This window comes from Bacillus rossius (genome assembly GCF_032445375.1).
Source record: "Bacillus rossius redtenbacheri isolate Brsri chromosome 4 unlocalized genomic scaffold, Brsri_v3 Brsri_v3_scf4_2, whole genome shotgun sequence".
Lineage (NCBI taxonomy): Eukaryota > Metazoa > Arthropoda > Insecta > Phasmatodea > Bacillidae > Bacillus > Bacillus rossius.
Window position 1 is genome coordinate 16,018,347 of NW_026962011.1, and position 21,207 is coordinate 16,039,553.

The following is a 21,207-nucleotide window of genomic DNA, read 5'->3' on the forward strand; positions in this document are numbered from 1 at the left end:
GTTAATCTTCACTTGGGCATATGCGAGAGGGGCGGCTCACAAATTTAACATATTATGTAGTGTTATTTGGAAGTTTTCGACCACAGGCAGCAGCATACGCCCAGTTGGAGCTGTTAAGGGGCCCGCCTCGTCAGGGGTGTACGTGTGTTAGTGAGGCGGGATGATAAGCGCGACGCTCGCTGGTGATTCCAGCGTGCTATAGCCTTTAAGCGCAAGTCTCTGAACTGGCGCGCATTCGTCTCGTCGTCACAGGATAACTGTGAAATTTGAGCGGTGACCATAACATTATATGGCGGAGAAATGAAGATAAAGGTGTTATGCAAGCCCCTTAAGTGCTTTCAAGAATCTGTACGGATTGTTTTATACCTAAAAATTACTCTGAAAACACGCGTTTTAGGCATTTTAACGCTTCTAAAAATACAGTTTAAAAACTTAATCCGAAATTAAAAGTACTTTTCGGTCCTCAGCGAACTCTTAAATGCTATTCGTAAATAGGCCCTACTCGGATATCTTGAGTAGTTTTGAAATCGCGTTGTTTTTCCTGAAGCTCTGCACACCGTATGTGTGCCCAGGTAGGCGGGCCCCTTAAGGTGAATCAGTGGCCACGCCGAGCAGACAACGGTCGGCTGGCCCTATGTATCGTGCATAGCAAGCGATCATGGGATTTTCTTTAAAAAACTGAGTAAATACAGTGCCCAAGTGATGAACCGAATTGTTTGAGAAATTTGTTTGACTGCAAGTTTTTAGTCTTTTCGGAGTGTGAAAGGTTACTGCATCTTTAAATGGCAGCTATGTTTTGTTTGGTAAAGAGAGAAAATAAATTGACAAACTTTGTGACTTCATTTATTTATGCAAGGCAATCTTCAAGGTAACAGACATAACCTCAAAACTTATAATTCTACAGAACTTAATCTTGGCACCCAACAAATTTTTTCATGTGTTTTCACGAATTTGCAATTCAAACAAATTGAGAGCTATCCAGAGATCTGGATCGTCGCAAGGTTTTCCATATTTCTCCATGCTATTCAGGCCTACTGTCCAGTATTAAGCTGTATATTATTTGCTTCAAATTTAAACAGAAAACCACTTCATAGACAAATACTTCCATAGTTATGTATTTCTTAAAATATGTAAAGATTAATTTAAGGCAGTGTAACTATTTACAATTTTAACCAAAGTTTAAAGAATTTTTTTATCTGTTTATCATTACTCCACTGTAAAATATCCCATGTCGATTTTTCCCATTATACATATAAAAAATAAATTTTTAATGTTTCTGAATCATTTTTCCTCATGCATAATGTGTACGTGTGCTATACTGATATTTCGTGGACTATTGATTTTAAAGAGAAAAACTTGAAATTGACCTTCTTCCCCAACAACCCTTACTATAAAATTTTTCACTTACTAATTTTCAACATGCCTACCACTTCGATGGTTTCTACCATCAATATGGCAAACACATAAAATAAATACTCGTACACTTCATGTTGAAGCATGGAGGTAAAAAGTAAATAAGTGAGTGTTGTGAAGTCTTTGCCATGTCAGTTATGACAGTCAAGTTGGAACAACTGGATATCAAAACTTTTATTTTAGCATGCACTAGTTTAATGCTAATTCCCTGCTGACGTGATGTTAATTTCTTTATTTAACAACATTTGCTTCATATACCGTAAGTCAGATAAAAATCAACACTCCGTCAGAAAAACATCCTGTTTAGGGTTCACAGATATATTTATTTTACTTTACGATCAAAGCTTGCCCAAGTAAGATAACAAGTGATAGTTTTTTTTTCCTCCATTTTAATTAAATTAGTCATTAAAATGTGCTCTGATAACTCTGTTAATAAACTCCTTAATAGTGTAATTTCTCATTTGTTAAAATTTTTTTAAACTAATATAATCAACTTTTGGTGAATTATTATGATCTGAATGTCATAAATCTGCTGAATGATTATGCCAATGCACAGTTTTAATGTGCAACACACACAGCAAGCAATGGAGTTACAATGAAAACTAACTGATTCAGCACATCAATTAGAACAGGAAAGAATGAGGTTCATTTACACACAACTCTTGTATAAATGTTTACATCACCTTCATTACAATAGTGAATACATTCAATGCAACACATTCCAAATTATTAGAAAACTTTTTGCCTAATTCAAAATTTATTTGAGAACCATCTATTTCATGTTAATCAAAACAAAGGTGTGTAAATGCTTGCCCTTAGCTTTTTTTATTATTTACCTTTAAAGAAACACAATGTACAGCACATACAATACACAATAGTTTCTTCTTGTTGTTTAAGACAACATTTAATAATCAGTTCTTCATATATGTATCAATAGTCCATTTTATTTTGGCAAAAATATTACATTTTTTTCTTTGCAACCCTTTTTTTATAACCAAATTTTAAAAAAACCAGACAAGTGCTAGTCCTGCAAAATATCTCTTTAAATTGTTCAAAAAATTTCTTTCATATGATCCTAAACACATTCATTGTAACCATCATTTCTTTTTCTTGGTGATGATTGGTTGGTGGACCACCACCGGGGCAGCATGGGTCTGCTGCGAAATGCGATTCACGTAGAACAGCGCAACCACAGAAAATATCAAACTGGAAAAAAAAAAAAAAAAAAAAAAAAGATACTGTCAGTTCTAGAATCTAACAGCAATAGCAATCTAAAAAAAAGAACAATGAACTATTACATTCTGTCCAATAAATACTGGTACTTTCACCATGCTGATATATATCACCGCATCAAAACATGAAAAAAATTATTCAAATAAATTTTATATTATTTTGTTACATTGTCCATTTCATTTTGGCACTGAGTTAAATTGGTTATTCTTGTTTCTTAAGCTGATTATTTAGGTGAAAATAAGGTTGTAGTTATGAGGGGTCACTTTTTTTAAAAATTAGGGATGATCCATTCAAATCCTCAAAAACCATCAAATCCTTAGTATGTGAAGGATTCGATATTCCATGAAAAAGATTAGAAGAAAAATATCATAGGAACTAAATTAAAAAATTCAACGTTGATAATCTCTAAAGTTTACTATGTAAATATACCTATCCCCAAGATATTATACTTTTCACGTGTGATTATTTAAATAAATTTGTTGTTGGGCCATTCGTTGTGGCGATACTTGTAAGCGGGGCGTCGATCGGTCGGCTTTAAGGTGGAAGGTTAATGGGCGCCACCACGTGGTGCGGCACGTGGACCAGGTGAGACTCCTAACTCAGGGCGTGACGTCGCCCATGTGAGACGTGATATTCCCCCTAGAAAACATTTAGTACTAATCCCTGCCCGCTCTCAGCGTCGGGCACGCTTTTACCTACGCCGTGGGCTCTCAGGCGTCCCACACGCCGTCACATTCCACGTGGTCACACAGATGGAAAATAAAAGAATAATCCGTTAAATCAGCACGCCTGATTTATTCCGCTAATTCAGCTCACACACGTACAGGTTGAAACTGACCAAAACTCCCGCGGCACGAATTGGTTAGGGGTGGTGAGCCACCACGTGGTCACATATTAAATTACGTAGTACGAGGAAAAAGACCGAGACTGGCCGTAAACTAATTAATGAAGCAGTCCCCCGACCGAGAGTAGCTCCGAGGACTAAAAGAAAATGATTGAGACGAAATTAAAGTTAACAGAATTACTTGGCAGAGAAAACAAGCGGTGAGGTCCCCGGAGTGCTGATGCGTCTGCTCTCGGTCGTTGATGGCGGAAGACTGGGCTGAGATCATGGCTCGGCTAGACTAACATGGCATCCTCCCGCCGAAACAATTGCCGTTAAAAGATACTTGCGAATTCGTGCCACGGGAAACCAATTTAACATGACAAGAATGCATTAAAAATCATGTGACAATTTATGAATAAAGAGACAAAGATTGTACAAATTATAATTATTAAGATTTAAATTTAATCATTGTCTGGCTTCGGGTTTCCTCGGGAATGTCCGGAAACGCTATGATATTTTAATACATTATTTTAAAATAAAAGTACATAAAACTCTCCCGGCCGATTTGCCGTCACGTTGCACTTAGGGAATATAAAAACAAACAACACAATTATATATACTTATGTTTTTAGGGGTGCGGTGCACTGGCTCGACAGCGCCCTCTTGCCGGGCGAGCACACACGCACGCACACGTACGCACGGGTAGGCGGGAGGTTTTAATGGAGGGTGGGTGGTGTTTGGGCGGTGGCATATCGGACTTAAAAGGGCCGCAGGCCCGGACGATGTCAAATTTATAATATTTATTGAGAATGAAAATTTATTGTGTGAAACAACCATTTTAAAAATAGAATGTTTCAACACCATAGTTAATATTTCTAACTCATTATTAATTATTATTAAAAAAAAAAAACTCTTGACACGTCTATTTATGATTCATATTCGAGGGTATATGTATATCCCTCGAATATGAATCATGAATCTACGTGTCAAGAGTTTTTTTTTAAATAATAATTAACAATGAGTTAGAAATATTAACTATGGTGTTGAAACATTCTATTTTTAAAATGGTTGTTTCACATAATAAATTTTCATTCTCAATAAATATTATAAATTTATTTAAATAATCACACGTGAAAAGTATAATATCTTGGGGATAGGTATATTTACATCGTAAACTTTAGAGATTATCAGCGTTGAATTTTTTAATTTAGTTCCTATGATATTTTTCTTCTAATCTTTTTCATGGAATATCGAATCCTTCACATACTAAGGATTTGATGGTATTTGAGGATTAGAATGGACCATCCCTAATTTTTAAAAAAGTGACCCCTCATAACTACAACCTTATTTTCACCTAAATAATCAGCTTAAGAAACAAGAATAACCAATTTAACTCAGTGCCAAAATGAAATGTACAATGTAACAAAATAATATAAAATTTATTTCAATAATTTTTTTCATGTGCCTTCCTCCACCAAATGCTAACACATTTAGGTCCTCCTACCTATTGCAATTAGCAGTCTGACAATTTTACATGATTTTCAATTCACATAAAACTGAGTGAAATAAAAAACAAGTTTACTTACCATGTGGTTGTGCACACCCTATGCACCATTCCTGAGGCAATCATTGCAATGCCAAGGCACAGTATCACTACAACAGAGAAAAAAAAAGTGAGCGAGTCTTTTAGTACTCGCCAGTGATGTATAAAAATTTAACCTCCGTAACCAGCAAATTCATGTGTTCTCATGTTGCAAATAAAATAAACTAATTATTCACAACTTGGACACGGAATTTAACATAGAAATCTTAAACATAATGCACATATATGCAAATTTCTTTTCAACTAAATTTCTGGACATGAATCACGTGTATTTTCGTATCCGCCTTTAGAATTTGTATAGAATCATTCAATTTGCAGAAATAAAGCTCAGGTAGGCAGTAGAGGAATCTTCATTGCAAACTCTGGTCATAAATTGAGTTACACCAAGGGTGTAAATAGAGCTCACAACCCGCACCAAATAAGAATGACACCACAGCAATCATGGGCATGGACCCTACTATTAAGAGTAATAATTGCTGTAAAACATTAGAAAATTAATAATACAAAAATAGGAGCTTAGATATGTTCACACGGTTTACCATAAAGCCTTCAGCTCTCTAACTATAAAAAAAAAAAAAGAATAGCTCCCTCAAAACAATATTACAAACAACACCCTCTCCTCCTTGAAAGGCTGTATTCTGACTGACATTTAAGATCCTTGTACTCTAAATAAACCCTATTATAATGTAATCAAAAAAAATTGTGTTTTAAATCTACAATGAATGAAAAATAGCAAAAATTTCTTCTGTTCTATGTGTGTTTCTGCCACAGGCATACACTCTCTGAACACAATTTTAGTTGCTATCCTAATAATATTCAGAATTATATTTCATTAGTAACACATACCATTTAGCCATGTATCAATAATTTAATTGATACAGCCTTGTTTCTTTTAAAGTACAATATTTAAATTAAGTAGCAGCAAGCTATCTTTTAAAAATTAGTACCTTTTAACAATGTCTTTTCACAATAAACCCTTTCAGGTTGCCATTGTAACCAAAAAGCATGTACATTTATTTTCATCACTGGGATAAGTGATATATGGCTTACCTTCCGGAACAAGTTTTGTTTGAAAACCTTTGCCAAACAGTGATGTTTCTAAATTTCCTACAGCCTGTAAAATAATTAAGGATAAACATATCATCTGGAAAAAATGAAGAATATTATTTTCTTTTAACCACTACACTTATGGTACATAATTAATTTCATAATTTATAGCTATAATACTGTATTTAACAAAAATTTCTAAAATATCATTATTCTAAAAGATGGACCAATTTAATTAAATCGTATTTAATTAAGTATACACGAGGGAACCAAATCCAGGATTTTTGTCATAAAAAATTTATTTAGTTCCTTTTTTACAAAATTCCTTCAGTCACCTTCAAAGTAATCTCCATTATATGTGATGCACTTGTCAAGTCTTTTTCCCACTGTTTGAAGCACCTCTGGAACTTTTCAACTTTGACATCCTCCAGTATCCTTTGCGAAGATGTTTTTACTGCCTCCACATCATCAAAACGCTTCCCTTTTAGATTTTTCTTCATTCTCAAGAACAGGAAAAAGTCGCACGGGCTAAGTCTGGCAAATACGGAGGGTGGGGAATGACAGACCACCACTGAGAGCGAGAGGCCAAATAGCGGTTCACTTGTAAGGCCATGTGTGTGGGGGCATTGTCGTGATGAAGGAACCAGTCACCTGATCGCCAAAGTTCCGGACGTTTCCTCTGCACATCCTCTCGCAGACATCTTAAAACTTCCAAATAAAAATGACGATTAACAGTCTGGCCAGGAGGAACTAATTCCCGGTGTACAATTCCACGAACATCAAAAAAGACAACAATCATAGTCTTAACATTAGACTTTACTTTTCTTGCCTTTTTTTTGGTCTGGGGGAGTTGGGAGTCTTCCACTTGCTTGACGGGGGCTTGGTTTCTGGGTCATACCCACAACACCAACTCTCATCACCTGTGATGGCTTTGGTCAAGAAATTAGGACCACTTTCAATTGATTTTTTTCTCAAATTCAATCAAATGTTTTTTTTGATTCTGTATGAGAAGACGAGGAATTAATTTAGTGGCAACATGTCTCATTTGCAAATCAAGAGTCAAAATCTGCTGGCACGAGCTCCAACTCACTTGTATTTCTTCTGATATTTCATTGGTCGTGAAACGACGATTCTCAATTTTTTGATGGAATTTTTCAATGTTTTTATCAGTTCAAGATGTTGAAGGGTACCCAGAACGAGCATGGTCATCTCACCATGTTTAAAGTGCCCAAACCACTCGAAAACTTGTGTTACAACTGGTATTCTAACATACATAAGTTTTGTTCACATTTATTAAGTGTAAAATTGTAACTTAACAGAGAACATATTTTAAAGCACAAGTAATGTGATATTAAAATAAGCTACTGGATTGAAACTCTGACATATAGACTGCAAAGATGTTTTGTAACATCAAAAAAGTAACATTGAAATAGTATTGGCAAGAAGGCTGTTCAGTGTAGGACACAAAATGTTTTTACTACACAACTTACATGCACTGTCTAAAATCCCCCATTATTCTAGCTTCTCCATAGACTGATTTCAACACTGACTAGGATACAACTGTCATGGTGAATACTAACATACATACATACATTATACCATATTTTCCGGGTATAAGACGAGAATTTTATGCAAGTCTGAAGAACTTAAGGTTCTGTTAACACTGCATAATGAATTTTTTTTCATTTTTTCTTCATTGATTTATTTTTAAGCATTATTTTAACTTAATATCTCCCTTGTACTTACATTAAGTGAATATCTGTGAAAATATTTGAGGCAGCACAATGAATGCTAGGAAGGTATCAAATTAAAATTTTAGAAATAGCCCTTAATAAAAGTAATGAAAAAATCAAGAAAATTCAACATGGTGTTTGAGAGACTTTAAGCTGTTAATCATCATAATCAAATGTTGCTTTATGTGAATGTACTTATGTCTCTATTGAGTGGAGTCTGTACAACTGGAGGTACAAATTAGAATATTAAAACCTACTTTAGATTGAATTGACTGGCTTCCGCCTTGTTTTTACCCTTGTACCCAAACTTTATATGTTGATGTTCTGTAATATTCAAGCTTAACTTTATGACTGTTTCTATATTTATGCTCCTTCCTTTCATTGCCTACTAAAAAAATGGCAATTGAAAAATTTCTACTGTCCTAACATCTTATATCAATACAGAAATTTATTTTCCAATACTCAGTAATATCATATAATAAGTAGAGACAAGATTTCATGGTTTAATTTTTAGTCCAATTTTATTTTTAAGACAGAGGATTCCGATATTGTTTTTATTTTTATAAAAGCTGTTTTGTATACGTACTCCACCAAAATAGGGTTAAAATTATTTTTATGCTGGAATTTTACGGTAAAATAATTTCTAATAATTGGTCTAAAACATGTACATTCAGAATAATGAAAATAAATTAGCAAGCATTTGATTCAATAAGAGTGGCATTATTAAACAAATTAAATTAATTTTTCTGATCCATGAACTTTGGTAAAATTTTTTGTACCTAAATAATGACATTGCTTGAATTTCAAACAATAATTTTTTTTTTTTATTATTTGAATTAAGTTTTGGCTAAATGCTACTTAATTCCATGATATAATTTGCATTTCAGTGCTATAATGGTGTATTAACTTGCATTTCTTTGTTATGCCGTGTTTTGTCAAGCTTTTCAATGTTATTTTGGTTTTATCGCAATTCACCATATAATCTTGTCCCTAATAATAATAATATACTAATAACCTAACCTCTCTTAATGCAGCTTGGAAAATATGCGGAAAAATACAAAAATAGTACAAATTATTGATTCCCAAGAAATATCATATTCTTATTAAACACCAATTAATTTAGTATTTCAGCCATATCTAATTTTAAATAAGCATATACCTGTGTTTAATTAATTCAAAATAACGTAATTGGTATAAATTATCAGAGTATCTCCCAAAACTACGAAGATGGCATTAAGCACCCTTAACACAAGATGTTCTTCAACACATAATCTTGATTATTATTTAAGACACTCAAGCATACATCACATTAGGCTAAGGGAGAACTAGTAGAAGAATGTTAAAGGATACAGTAAGTATTAAGATGAACAACACAGAGCCGAGGTATCCTCCAAGGATTGTGTGGAGCTGTGATGATGCCAACCACTGCCGATACATCTGCATGCCAGAGAAGATGAGAACTGTCATGATTGATGCGAGTGCAAACGACATGCCACTTGAAACAGCTGGAAAAAAAAAAATTAACTAAATTTCAGTTTCTTGAACTTTAAAATCGGTGCAAATTGTCTAATCTAAACAAAACAATCAATAATTAAGTTTCGGAAATGTTCATTTTCCTGGAATTAAAAAGGGACTTAAGCACCAAAATCCTGATTCTGAAGAACTTCCCTCTTGAGCATCAAAAAATTTTGATGGAAATTCAACAGCATAAAAGGTTTGGCATTAGCTCCCTCTCTAGACATTGAAAGAAAAGAGGATTTTTTAATGGATTTCAACTCTTCAAATATTAAAATTTTTTCCATCAATGCCTAACTTAAAAAAAAACAATTTTTGAAATGAATGTTTATATTGATGGTAGGTTGAAAAAATATTATATGTTTATGAACTTATGTGTTATCATATTAAAATTTTAGGTGTTTTAAATATATATTGTTCACTTCTTGTAATTTACTGTTTTCGTTTATTCGTAAAACCGATAAGTAATTTTCTCATCCAATAAAAAAAATTAATATTCAAATAAGGTGTTTTTGAGCACGTCACAAAAACTGCTGTTAAGATATTTTAAATGTAGCTAACCTAACCTAACTAAACCAGATATTCAATTGATTTTACAGATAGTGTTTTATTAATTCAGAATGGATTTGGTAGTTGTGATAGGCCTTAAAGTTTACGTTATAAAAGTAGTAGTGATGAGGGAAGTGTCAGTTGATGTTTCACATATTTTACTGAACTTGATGATGAAATATTTAATTAATTTAGCATAAATTTAATATAATAGTAGAGTAATATTGACAGTAAATGATTACTGCCATAAAGCCAGGTAAAGAAGTGGTTAATGGTTGTAAATGTTTCAGAGATTAGTAGTAGCATTTAATGTGAATTTTGTTAGCTGTGTCAGATGACAGGTGTGTTGTATTACATTTGCAATGTTAGATGACATAATTTTTTTCTTTTGATAGGTATATTACAAAATATTTAGGTAATGTAAAGTCTTGGTTTCCTAGGTTATATTAGTTTTGTGCTCATTAAAAGACAACCAAGCGAAAGGTTTATTTTGGGTTATTTGAGCTACATTATGAAAAGCTTTTATAAATTTGAAGCACAATACGGTAGCTATATTTATGAAGTCGTCCAGGCGGTCTGCAGTAATTATGACCTGTACATTTTTAAATGTTACAAGTGCAGGACTAAGGCATTTTGGATGGGAAAGATTCAAATGTTTATTATGCCCAATATTTGTTTCTTACATTACATTATGATACAAAAAATAATATATCTTTGGTATCATGTTTTATACTAGAACAGGTAGGGCTGTAGCATACTTTATGAAACATGTAATGTTTAAGTCATAGTTGAATATTAATACACAAATTATATAAAAAGGTATTGCAAAATATATTCAACCGTGTGGAATTGTATTACAGAATACAATACCATGTGTAGTATATCTTTGGTACCATGTTCGTCTATAGTATACTTCCAGGGTACCAGGGATGTTAAAATCATAGTTGAATGTTTAGAAAAAAACTATATAAGAGAGATATTGCAAAATATACTAAACTGGGTGGGATCGTATAATTGAATACGATACCATAGGTAATATATGAGTAATATTCTTAAAGAGATGCTTTCAAGAAAAGTAAAAATAAAATTTTGAATATACTTATTTTTAACACTAGTATTTAATTTGAAAACAGTGTTTCTAAATTCCTACTGGCCCCTCTGTAAGAATACTACCAATATATGTTTCTAATTGTGTTTCAGATCAGAATAAGTAAGGCTGTAGCATATAATACAATACCTAAAAGTAAGTTTAACAAAGAAACATATTTTGCACAAAACAAGCATGTGAATGTTCCCTGTCAAAACCCCCCTATTCCCATGTTGGGGTGGTAATGACGTGAGCACCCCCCAGTTGGTGATGTCATCAATATTGTTATGGTATTGGAGTTTGGACTACTCTCCATTTTGAGAATTTTTTTATGCAAAGAAATGCCCCTCTGTTCAATACTGTGTATTGTGAATGTTGAGTATGACAGAATAAAAACATCGCATAAAAGATTATGAAATAAAGGCCTTTTAATGCCTTCCCCCCCCCCCCCCCTTCCATTTTCCTCACTAAGCCAAACCCCACATTAAAAACTTATTTGCTTTCATTAATTAATGAATGCGTAATATATCTCCAAACAGCCCAATATTACACAAATATTGACAATTTTACATCTTGAACGGAAACAGAGAAAATGTAAAAAAAAATAGTTCTAACAAGCAATTTAAAGTATATTGTCCTTACCCATTTTATTAATAATGGAACAATCCTGTAGCAAATAAAAAAAGTTAAAGGTGCTAATAAACTGTCACTAAGCACTTGCTAATGCACAAAGTTCCATAAGCTGCTTCACCACCTCACAGACATTGCCAAACATAACCTCCCACATGCCACATACACATCAAATAAAAACATGTATTTTTTTTTCTTCCCCAGATCGCCACGCGACAAGCTTCTATTGCCAACTATTTAAATTCTCAAACGAAAATTTTTCACAATCTTTTGCTGACAAACAAAAAAATTGACTATTAAATTCGTTTGTCAGATTGTGAAGGTATTTATTAATATAGGTGTATAATTCCAAAGGTCTATCATTAATAAAAAAAAATCACTAACACAATCTGTGTTTCTAGGTAGATATACTTAAGTGCTGAGTGATTTTAGGTAATTTAAAAAATACCTCCACACATATTTCATTTCCCTCAACTTAATTGATGCCATTTATTGCATGCAAAATTACTAAAAAGAAAATTAACTGGGAGATATCAAGGCCACACAAACTGTTCGCGGGCTGCTCGAAGCCTGCGTAAGCTTATTTAAGGCTTTAAGCCTTAAGCGGTAGTTGAAATCAGATAAACAGGAGTAGTGATCTCTTCATTGACAAGGTAGGTTTTTTTTTTTTTTTTTTTTTTTTTTAGAAATTATGTGACTAGGATGAATGTGTTTGTTTAAGCAAAATATCAGCAAACAAATCCATTAGATTTAACATGCTGCCGACTATTTGCCCCGTAAATTTTCAACGGGTTCCAGTAGCCTGTAGTCACCAAGAATATCCACCTGCTTACGGCAAGAGCGTAAGCAAAATTTAATTTTTGGGAAGAAAAAAAAGGTTTTTAAGGTTTGGGGGGGGGGGGAGAGAGAGAGAGAGAGAGGGAGAGAGAGATTTGACAAAATCTCTTTTCCCCGATGTTTTAATTTTTCAAATTATTTCCATTTGTTAGTGGGAATGATTATGTAACGTATGTGCGAAACGAAATGTATTTCTCGTGATAATATTTATTTTTAAATAAATTACAAAATTAAAATACGATAAATAAATTCACAGTTAATTAACTTTTTTAAAACAAAAAACACTCATCACTGCCAAACGTACCGAAACTACTGAAAAAGCAGACAAGGTTTTTGTTGTGTGAACTTCTTAGCTCTCTGTGTGCGGCATTTGGTAGGAGTAATTTCGTGCATAGACAACAGAGATTTCGTGAATGGAACGGAAGTTGTTTGGAACGGAAATGTGTAAATACGGTGCTGCCATCTGCGAAAGTCTCAGAAATCTCAAAAAGATGGCAGACCCACGTGATTAATCCGTATATATTAACTTTCGCTGACGTCGTACCTCTTGCGGCACAAAAGCCCGGTCCCCACCCCGCCAGTACCAGGCCTCGCTGACGGAACGCATCCCTAGCCCTTGCTTCAAGTTAAATACGCAACTGTGCCGACGTAGTGACGTCTGGCGTCCCTCCGTGACCGTACCGCACCACATATATGACAGGGCCTGACCCGGGCTTGTCCAGAGAGGGGCGTCTTACATCGTACCTCCTTGCCTCTGAATTAATGCCCGCGTCCCAGCCCTGTCCGCAGCACGCCGCAGAAGTGTTTGTGACATCACTTCCGCTCCGTGCGCGTGGGAGTGGCATCCCGGCGTCCTAGTCTTCAGTCCCGTCCGGGCCACCGTCCAGGCTAGACGTTGTTTTGATCCACTCAATCATCTATCTGTTTTCCTTATTATTTCTGTTTTATGGTTTGTTCTTTTCGTTAAACGTGTTTTTCTATCTGTCTTTGCGACACGTACGGCGAGCAAGTGACACGCAAACTACCATTTTGTCAGTGAATTGTGTACGTGTTGTTTACAGGCAATTCTTAGTGCCCGGTACGAGAATAAATAACTAGCCGCAGCGCCTCTGAACTGTGAGTAGTCCTTACGACTCAACCTCCCTGCCATCCTAGTTGCCTTGTACAGGTGCATGTCGCCAGCCCCCCCACCTCCGCCGATCAGGATTAAATTTTGTCAGTGGTTTCTGCTCAGTTTGTGCTAGTTTGTGCCGCAAATTTTAGAGTTTGTGCTAGTCTGGTTAATGAGATATTAATTAATTAAAGTGGGGGCCTAGCATGTCGCCAGCCCCCCCACCTCTGCCGATCAGGATTAAATTTTGTCAGTGGTTTGTGCTCAGTTTGTGCTAGTTTGTGCCGCAAATTTTAGAGTTTGTGCTATTCTGGTTAATGAGATATTAATTAATTAAAGTGGGGGCCTAGCATGTCGCCAGCCCCCCACCTCTGCCGATCAGGATTAAATTTTGTCAGTGGTTTGTGCTCAGTTTGTGCTAGTTTGTGCCGCAAATTTTAGAGTTTGTGCTAGTCTGGTTAATGAGATATTAATTAATTAAAGTGGGGGCCTACCATGTCGCCAGCCCCCCCCACCTCCGCCGATCAGGATTACATTTTGTCAGTGGTTTGTGCTCAGTTTGTGCTAGTTTATGCCGCAAATTTTAGAGTTTGTGCTATTCTGGTTAATGAGATATTAATTAATTAAAGTGGGGGCCTAGCATGTTAGCCCCCCACCCACACCGATCTCGATTAAATTTTGTCAGTGGTTTGTGCTCAGTTTGTGCTAGTTTGTGCCGCAAATATCAGAGTTTGTGCTAGTCTGTTTAATGAGCTATTAATTAATTAAAGTGGGGGGGCTGGCGACATGCTAGCCCCCCACCTACACCGATCTCGATTAAATTTTGTCAGTGGTTTGTGCTCAGTTTGTGCCGCAAATATCAGAGTTTGTGCTAGTCTGGGTATTGAGTTAATAATATAGATTTTTTCAGTGGATTTTGCTCTGTTTGTGCTGCAAATTTCGCAGTGTTTCCCTGTCTGGAAGACTTGTAATCATACGTTGATTGTAGATTTTCTAGTGTATGACAATGTCTTCAAGGTATTATGAGAATGAATCTATTTTTTATGATAGCTAAAAAAGTATGATATTAACTCTATTGAAGATGTATATACATACTGTCACAATTTTAATGTTAACAAGGACCGAGCTTTATAGTTGCGAATTACGAGTTGTAATATTATGAGAAAGAAGACAAATGTATGCATTCATATGAGAAAGTATGTAAAGTTTACAAAAGTGTTTTAAAATATATGATATCATATGCTTCAGTGCCATTAGGAACTGACATCAGTAACCCAGCGTCATCGAGCTCGTGTATCAAGACATCGAGCCTTCACTCACCGGGTTTCTTCTCTCTTCCTTTTCCCCTTCCATGGCAGCGTTAGAATGTAACGTAATGTTAAACATGAAAACATCGTATGAGAAGTATAACTTAAAAAATAATAAAAATTGTTAATACATGTTTTGGCATTGGCTCAATATTACCGCTGGATTAATGACAAATGAAAAAGTGTAAGAACAGCATAGACTAATTGGCATCATAATTAAATATCTGTTAATTTTGTAAAACACATACATTCGATGTGTACAAATGTATAGAGAAAAATAAGAACTGTGACTATATCATTTTAACTCGTATAGGTGATGTTCGTTTTGAAGGTAAGTTGTAATCTTCTCTAGCCTTAAGGCCAGATGACAACAGCTTAGAGAAACAAGTATTTTTACGCAACTTATTAGAATACTCAGCTTTCATTCGCACATTAGTAATTTTTTAAGTCCAAATGAACAATAATGTAATTTTCTAGCTCTACGTACATTAGTTGTTCTTATTATAATAATGATTTAGTCATATAAGAAGGTTATTCTGAGTTTTATTTTACTATTGATTAAAAATGAATTCTTTGTAAATGCCCAGGTTTTTTTTTTTTTTTTTTTTTTTTAAAAGCTGCCACAAATGCACCTCTGAATTCTGAAGGTGGTGTTTCGGCGGCACTTTACGTTTACCGGGAACGTGCCAAGGTACTTCCGAAAGGGATTTAAAATTGTTGTCCGAAGGGACGGGTAGTTTATGACACTACCTGGCGGTCAAACATCCGTTCCTGAAACAAGAACTTCGCCAGTCGCTGTGCTGAAGTGTTTGGTGAAGTAGACGCTGTTCCCCGATGAAGATATTTTATCCACGAATAAAATTTGTGCGCAGTGGTTTTGAGGGTGAGTAAAAATATTTGTATACTTATTATTATATAGTTTTCCAAAAAAATATTTTCTTAACATTTAATTAAATACATAACTTATTTCTGTAGATATTTTGCGATTGTATCACAATTAATCTAAAACTGTAAATACCTAAGCCAAAATCAGGAATCCGGCCTTTCTTTAACACAAAAATTTAAAGCATTTAATCTGTTTAATATGCTACTTATCATTATTTAAAATACCATTTCCACGAAAAAGACTTTTTCTACTATGTTTTAAAGCAAATAGGTTACAAATTTAATGCGTGAGAACTTGGTGTACAGTAAATCCTTATAAAAATTAATGCTACTATCAATTCAGGAACATATTTATTTTTCTCACCAAAGAAAACAAATTCAACAACAAATATATAACATTGCTATTATAATCATTATAATGTTTAGGGTGTATTATGTAACCAAACACATCACGTCATAATAAAAAACGTTACCGCAAACTACCGTAAAGTAATGGCTAAACTGAGTGCATTAATTATTTATTTTCTTTTATGAGTAATTTAATACGCTGTAAGATCAAGTTTATTACATGTAATATAATGGAACATTCACGTAATTACATAATTAATTTTGTGAGTTTCTAACATAGTTTTTCAATATAATGGTATGTTAGATTAAAAAATATTTTAAATCAAAAATGGTTTACAAATACTCAGACTAAATTGGTTAGAACTTGCATACTTAGCGCTTATTGACATTATTATTTACATGCATTGGATAAGCGTGTCGTACTGGTTGTGTTAACAAACGTGCTAGAACATATAAAACAGACTTTAAACTTGGTTAAACCACCATTATAAGCATACACCCTTTCTAAAAATTCTAATGGCCAGTCATACGAATGCATGCTTCCCTAAATACCACGCCTCCGTTTAAACGCACAGTTCCAAACTATTCCACAAACGTGTCAGCCTTTAGCGTACGTAGAGCTGAAAGTTGTTTTACATATGATTGTAAGCTTCTTAAAAAGATGATTTAACCCCTCGACTGCGAGTCACAATATCGTTTCATTCTGCCTGATAAATTTTTTTCCTTAGTTCTCATAAAATCTTAAACATTTTAATAGCATTTTATCAATTTTGTAATATTGTAACAAATGCATGTGACCATTGCAATTCCACTAAGTGATTTACTTACATACTGAGTTTTAAAGTAAACTTTCACTCCGGACTGAATTTCTAATGGAAACAGTATGAAAATCACAAGAGGAAAACTATACATATACATGATGAACAGTTTAAAATCCGCAAAGTGTACAACTGATAATGTGTTGATATATAGCTGGAATGAGTTATGGATATTAAGACAGTATCAACTCATGTCAGATTCGAAAATATTACAACTATAATCTAAATAATTCGTAGTATGATTATTTTCTGAGTTCGATAGATTTGGAGGAAACGTATAGTTAATATGGGGCAACACCATTAAAAACTATTTCAGAAAAAAAAACTAAAAAATAATAATTCACTAATTCAATATGCAATCTTCAAAAATATATTAATTGCTCTTTCAAAAACTATTAAATAATTTCAAAAGCATTCTATGTACCTACTATTATTTTAATTCGATCAGTTAAATGGTGTTATTAAGAACTCAAACTTGGATTTTTCGCGAGTGTTAAACGTAGCGGGCATTGATTGCCATGAGTATTCTCGTGGTATTTTCATTTACCTTTAACCATTCACATTATAAATGCTCCATCCTCAAATCGCTGCCTTTCATCGTCTCCAATGACCGGATGTTTACGAGGCATTAAGATTTAATGATTAGGCTAATTCACTCATTTGCAGTGTTGCGCGAGCAAATGCAATATGATGCACAGAAACACACAAAGAAATAAACCTAAGAATAACATGCAGAATTTAAGATCTTTGTCAACTACGAAGTTCTTCAGGTAGCTGAGATTTTTAATTATATAGTCTAATGAAGTAGTAGTATTTCAGAGTTAGGTAATTAGTGAAAGGCATTATGAACCAAATATTCAATCGTAAAAATAACAATGACATGCCAGTGATTTGACCTGCGGAAGTCCGAGATAAGTGTAAATGACACATTTTAATATTCAATTCATTAATTTTCTCCAATAAACTGAAAATAGTTAAAAGCTAGTTTGAACCTAGAAAGCCAGTGTATGCAATGCCATTTTCAGCGTATCTTTGGTTTTGACTTCAGTCTTTGTGCAAAAGCTAGACTTCAATTGAAGCCCTGAATGACAAATCCCGCAATTACTATCTACCTATGCATCGTATCGAAAAAAAAATTATATATTTAAAGTAATTTTTGTTCTCCTTTAATAAAATAATGAGTAATGTTTACGGAAAATCAGAACCAGTGGCCTGTTTTTTAAGAGAAATATTGCATTTTAACTTTTGTAATGTACAGATTTAATAGAATTTGGTATTTTTTTTCTAAATATATTGTTAATAATAACTGATTTTGTTGTACAGACTCAAATATAAGGGCCAAACTTACATAGTTAAAAATATCTACATAAATTATAATCTTACGCATTAAACGTTATATGTTACTAAAATATTTGATTTTTAGTTCTCTATCGAAATTGGTACAAACAATTGTAACATAAGCAGTATATAACAGCCGAAGCTAGTGCAATGTTATTCTTATGAGACTACGATTTTGGTGGCTCTCATTTGTGGATTACCAATCGGAAATATTTGGTCATGCTCGGGCGTGTTCGGGGAGTGTCCGCCGCTCGTGGACTAGGATCGGGAGGTCGTAGGGCATTTTAGATGCTCCATATCCGCCATCTTTGAATCCACAATTTTTGAAAATCTGCAATTATTCAGCTAGAAAGTCTGGGAAAAAAAATTCTAAAAATCATCAAACATTTCACTCATAAAAATAATTATTGACTCGATTGATTTCCGTCCTTGGTTCGATTCCCGGCGAGAGTAATCATGTAGTTTATTAATAAAAAAATTAAATTACAATTTAAATAAAATTAATTTTAAAATCGCGCTTACGTCAAACCCGTCACATAGGATGAAGTCACCATTGAACTTTTCGTTACGCCCGCCATCTTGAAAATCCGTAATTTCTAAGCTATAAATTCGGGAAAAAATTTAAAATCCACAAAAAAAATTAATAGTATTAAAAAAACTTCCACCTTCTTCAATCAAAACGTCACCATTGCACTTTTTCATTACGGTTGACATCTTGTTTTGTTGTATTTTTGTACAAATGTGAGTCCTTTTCGTTAAATTTGTTTAGTTGAGACTGCTATCAGATCAGGATTGGCCTTGTGGTTTGAAAAATTAGCCTGTTAATTTTTACGTCTGATATTGAACATGAACCGATTAAAATTTTGGTCGAGTATCGACGAATAATACCTCTTGATTACTGACTGAATGCGTCTTGTCACCTACTGGTCGTGCTTGGTCGCTGACTGGAGATGTCTAGGTGATAACTGGTTATGTTAAGCGCCAACTGAATGTACCAGGCCATCTATTACGTACCTGACTGTAAAATATATACATATTTAGCTACCAACTGGATGCGTCTTGGTACCTACTGGATGTGTGTTCCTGGTCGCTGAATAGACGTTCCTGGCTACAGACTTTCATGTAGTACCGACCTGAAAACACACATGTCGTGGTATGCAGAGGTGTCGCTTCGTCGTCTTATAAGGTTACTATAGAAAACGAGAAAGGCTTGAATTTTTTTTATATTTGGTGGGTTTTTTTTGAACCTGTCAATTTGTTTTTAATTTTAATTAATTATATTTTATTGCGTCATTAAAGGATCTAACCAAGAAAGGATATCAAACAATACAATTATTATTTTAACAAGCGATTTTTTAAAGATTATTGTTTTTTTTAGAATATTTACCTAAATAATTACATAATTTCAAGATGGCGTCTATGACAGTCGACAAGATGGTGGCGACGTGACAGTTGACTGTCTCATATAAATATTACTGCACATAATCGGGTAAAATTTAAACTAACATGACAGCAGTGTCAACTGACTTTAGCAGACGACAACAAGATGGCTGCTATGACATGATACTGACTGAAGAATAATTCTGCCTTGGCATTAGTGGTGGGAGGTCAGTCTGTCGGGCTTCCATGAAGGAAGGATACGTCGTCATTTTTTTTTATTGAATGACCTCGCCGGTTTCGAACCGAGGACTCCAAATGATTTTATTCAAAATTTTATTAATTAAATGTGTTTTTATTTTCCCCCTTAAAATCGGGTGATAATTACGGATTTACAAGATGGCGGGCGTAACGAATTTTTGCAACGTTGTCAGAAACATTTTTCGATCGGACGAAACATTGCCACAGGGTTTGAAAAAATAAGGAATAAAATTTGAAACAATTATAACTCCCTCAGTAGATACATTATCAAATCCGTTTGAATTGTTTGTAAAGCTTATAATTTGTATCTAAAACTTTATTCTGAAACAATTTTTGATAAGACGAACCATTGTTGCAGGGGGTGGATAAAAAAACGGTTAGATTTTAATAATAATAATCGTAATTCCCTTAAGAGGCACTTTATCAATTCCGTTCTGATTTACTGTAAAACCTTAAATTATTGTCTATAACTTTCGTCTGAAATAATTTTTTATACGACCAACCATTACTCCAAGGGGTAGAATAAACAAGGGTTGGAGGATTAAAAAAAATCATAACTCCCTTCGTAGTTACAACATCGAATTCGTACAAATTGTGTATTAATCTTATAATTTTTATCAAAAACCTTTGGCTGAAACAATTTTTGATTGGAATTACTAGTAGCTACTGCAAGGGGTTAAAAAAAGAGGGGTGGAATTTAAAAAAATGCATAACTCCCTTAATGACATACTTTCAAATTCATTCAAACTGTTTGTAAATCTTATAATGTTTACTTAAAACTTTTGTCTGAAACAATTTTTGATAATTCAAACCATTTCTTCAAGGGATGGAAATAACAAGGGTAGAAAAACAAAATGTAATTAATTTTTTAATTACTTTTACTTTCAAAAACATTATAAATTATTGTAAAAATTCCTAAACTTTATCTAAAACTCTTGGTTGAAACAATCTTTGATGAAACGAACTATTACCATGAAAACAGGGGCTGAAATTAAAAAAAAAAACCTATTTAGCATTACATTTCTAGGAATTTATTAATACCCATCTGAATATTACCTTAAATTTTTGTCCGAAAAAAATTTATACGAAATTAGTCCAAAAGATGAAAGACAGTGTTTGAAGATCAAAAATTATTGCATGACTACCTTAGTAGGTATATTATCAAATTTGTTAAGACATTAATTGACATTCAAAATATTTTCGCTGCATGGAATATGAGACAATGTTGAATCAATCTTTTTTGAATATTTGCAAACAGATAGGTTTTATATGTCAGCTACGTTAAGTTC

At 33.9% G+C, this 21,207-nt stretch overlaps 2 protein-coding genes across 3 annotated transcripts in view; one reads left to right on the plus strand and one right to left on the minus strand.

Annotated features, from left to right (window-relative positions):
• Positions 1–826: 826 nt before the first annotated feature.
• Positions 827–12,158, minus strand: LOC134542464 (protein KRTCAP2 homolog). The gene is made up of 5 exons (XM_063386765.1): positions 11,649–12,158; positions 9,206–9,360; positions 6,126–6,189; positions 5,059–5,125; positions 827–2,619 (listed from the first exon to the last, which is right to left on the minus strand). Exons 1-5 carry the CDS (start codon positions 11,650–11,652, stop codon positions 2,511–2,513), a joined length of 399 nt encoding a protein of 132 aa, XP_063242835.1. The 5' UTR covers positions 11,653–12,158; the 3' UTR covers positions 827–2,510.
• A 7-nt stretch (positions 12,159–12,165) lies between these two features.
• Positions 12,166–21,207, plus strand: part of LOC134542461 (cytochrome P450 6a8-like) — a 61,497-nt gene continuing 52,455 nt past the window's right edge. Inside the window, exon 1 of one of the 2 annotated variants that reach the window (XM_063386761.1) lies at positions 12,166–12,289. The gene's annotated coding sequence lies outside the window, so the exon portion shown is untranslated. Of the gene's footprint in view, positions 12,290–13,355; positions 13,590–21,207 lie in introns of those variants that run through there. The other variant, XM_063386762.1, reaches the window with a different exon arrangement.

Bases quoted from the DNA above. Each gene is read 5' to 3' on its own strand.
- LOC134542464 (XM_063386765.1), bottom strand. The intron at 5,126-6,125 runs GTAAGCCATATA...TCTCTGTTGTAG, and splicing joins AACAAAACTTGTTCCGGAAG to TGATACTGTGCCTTGGCATT. The intron at 2,620-5,058 runs GTAAGTAAACTT...TTTTTTTTCCAG, and splicing joins AGGGTGTGCACAACCACATG to TTTGATATTTTCTGTGGTTG.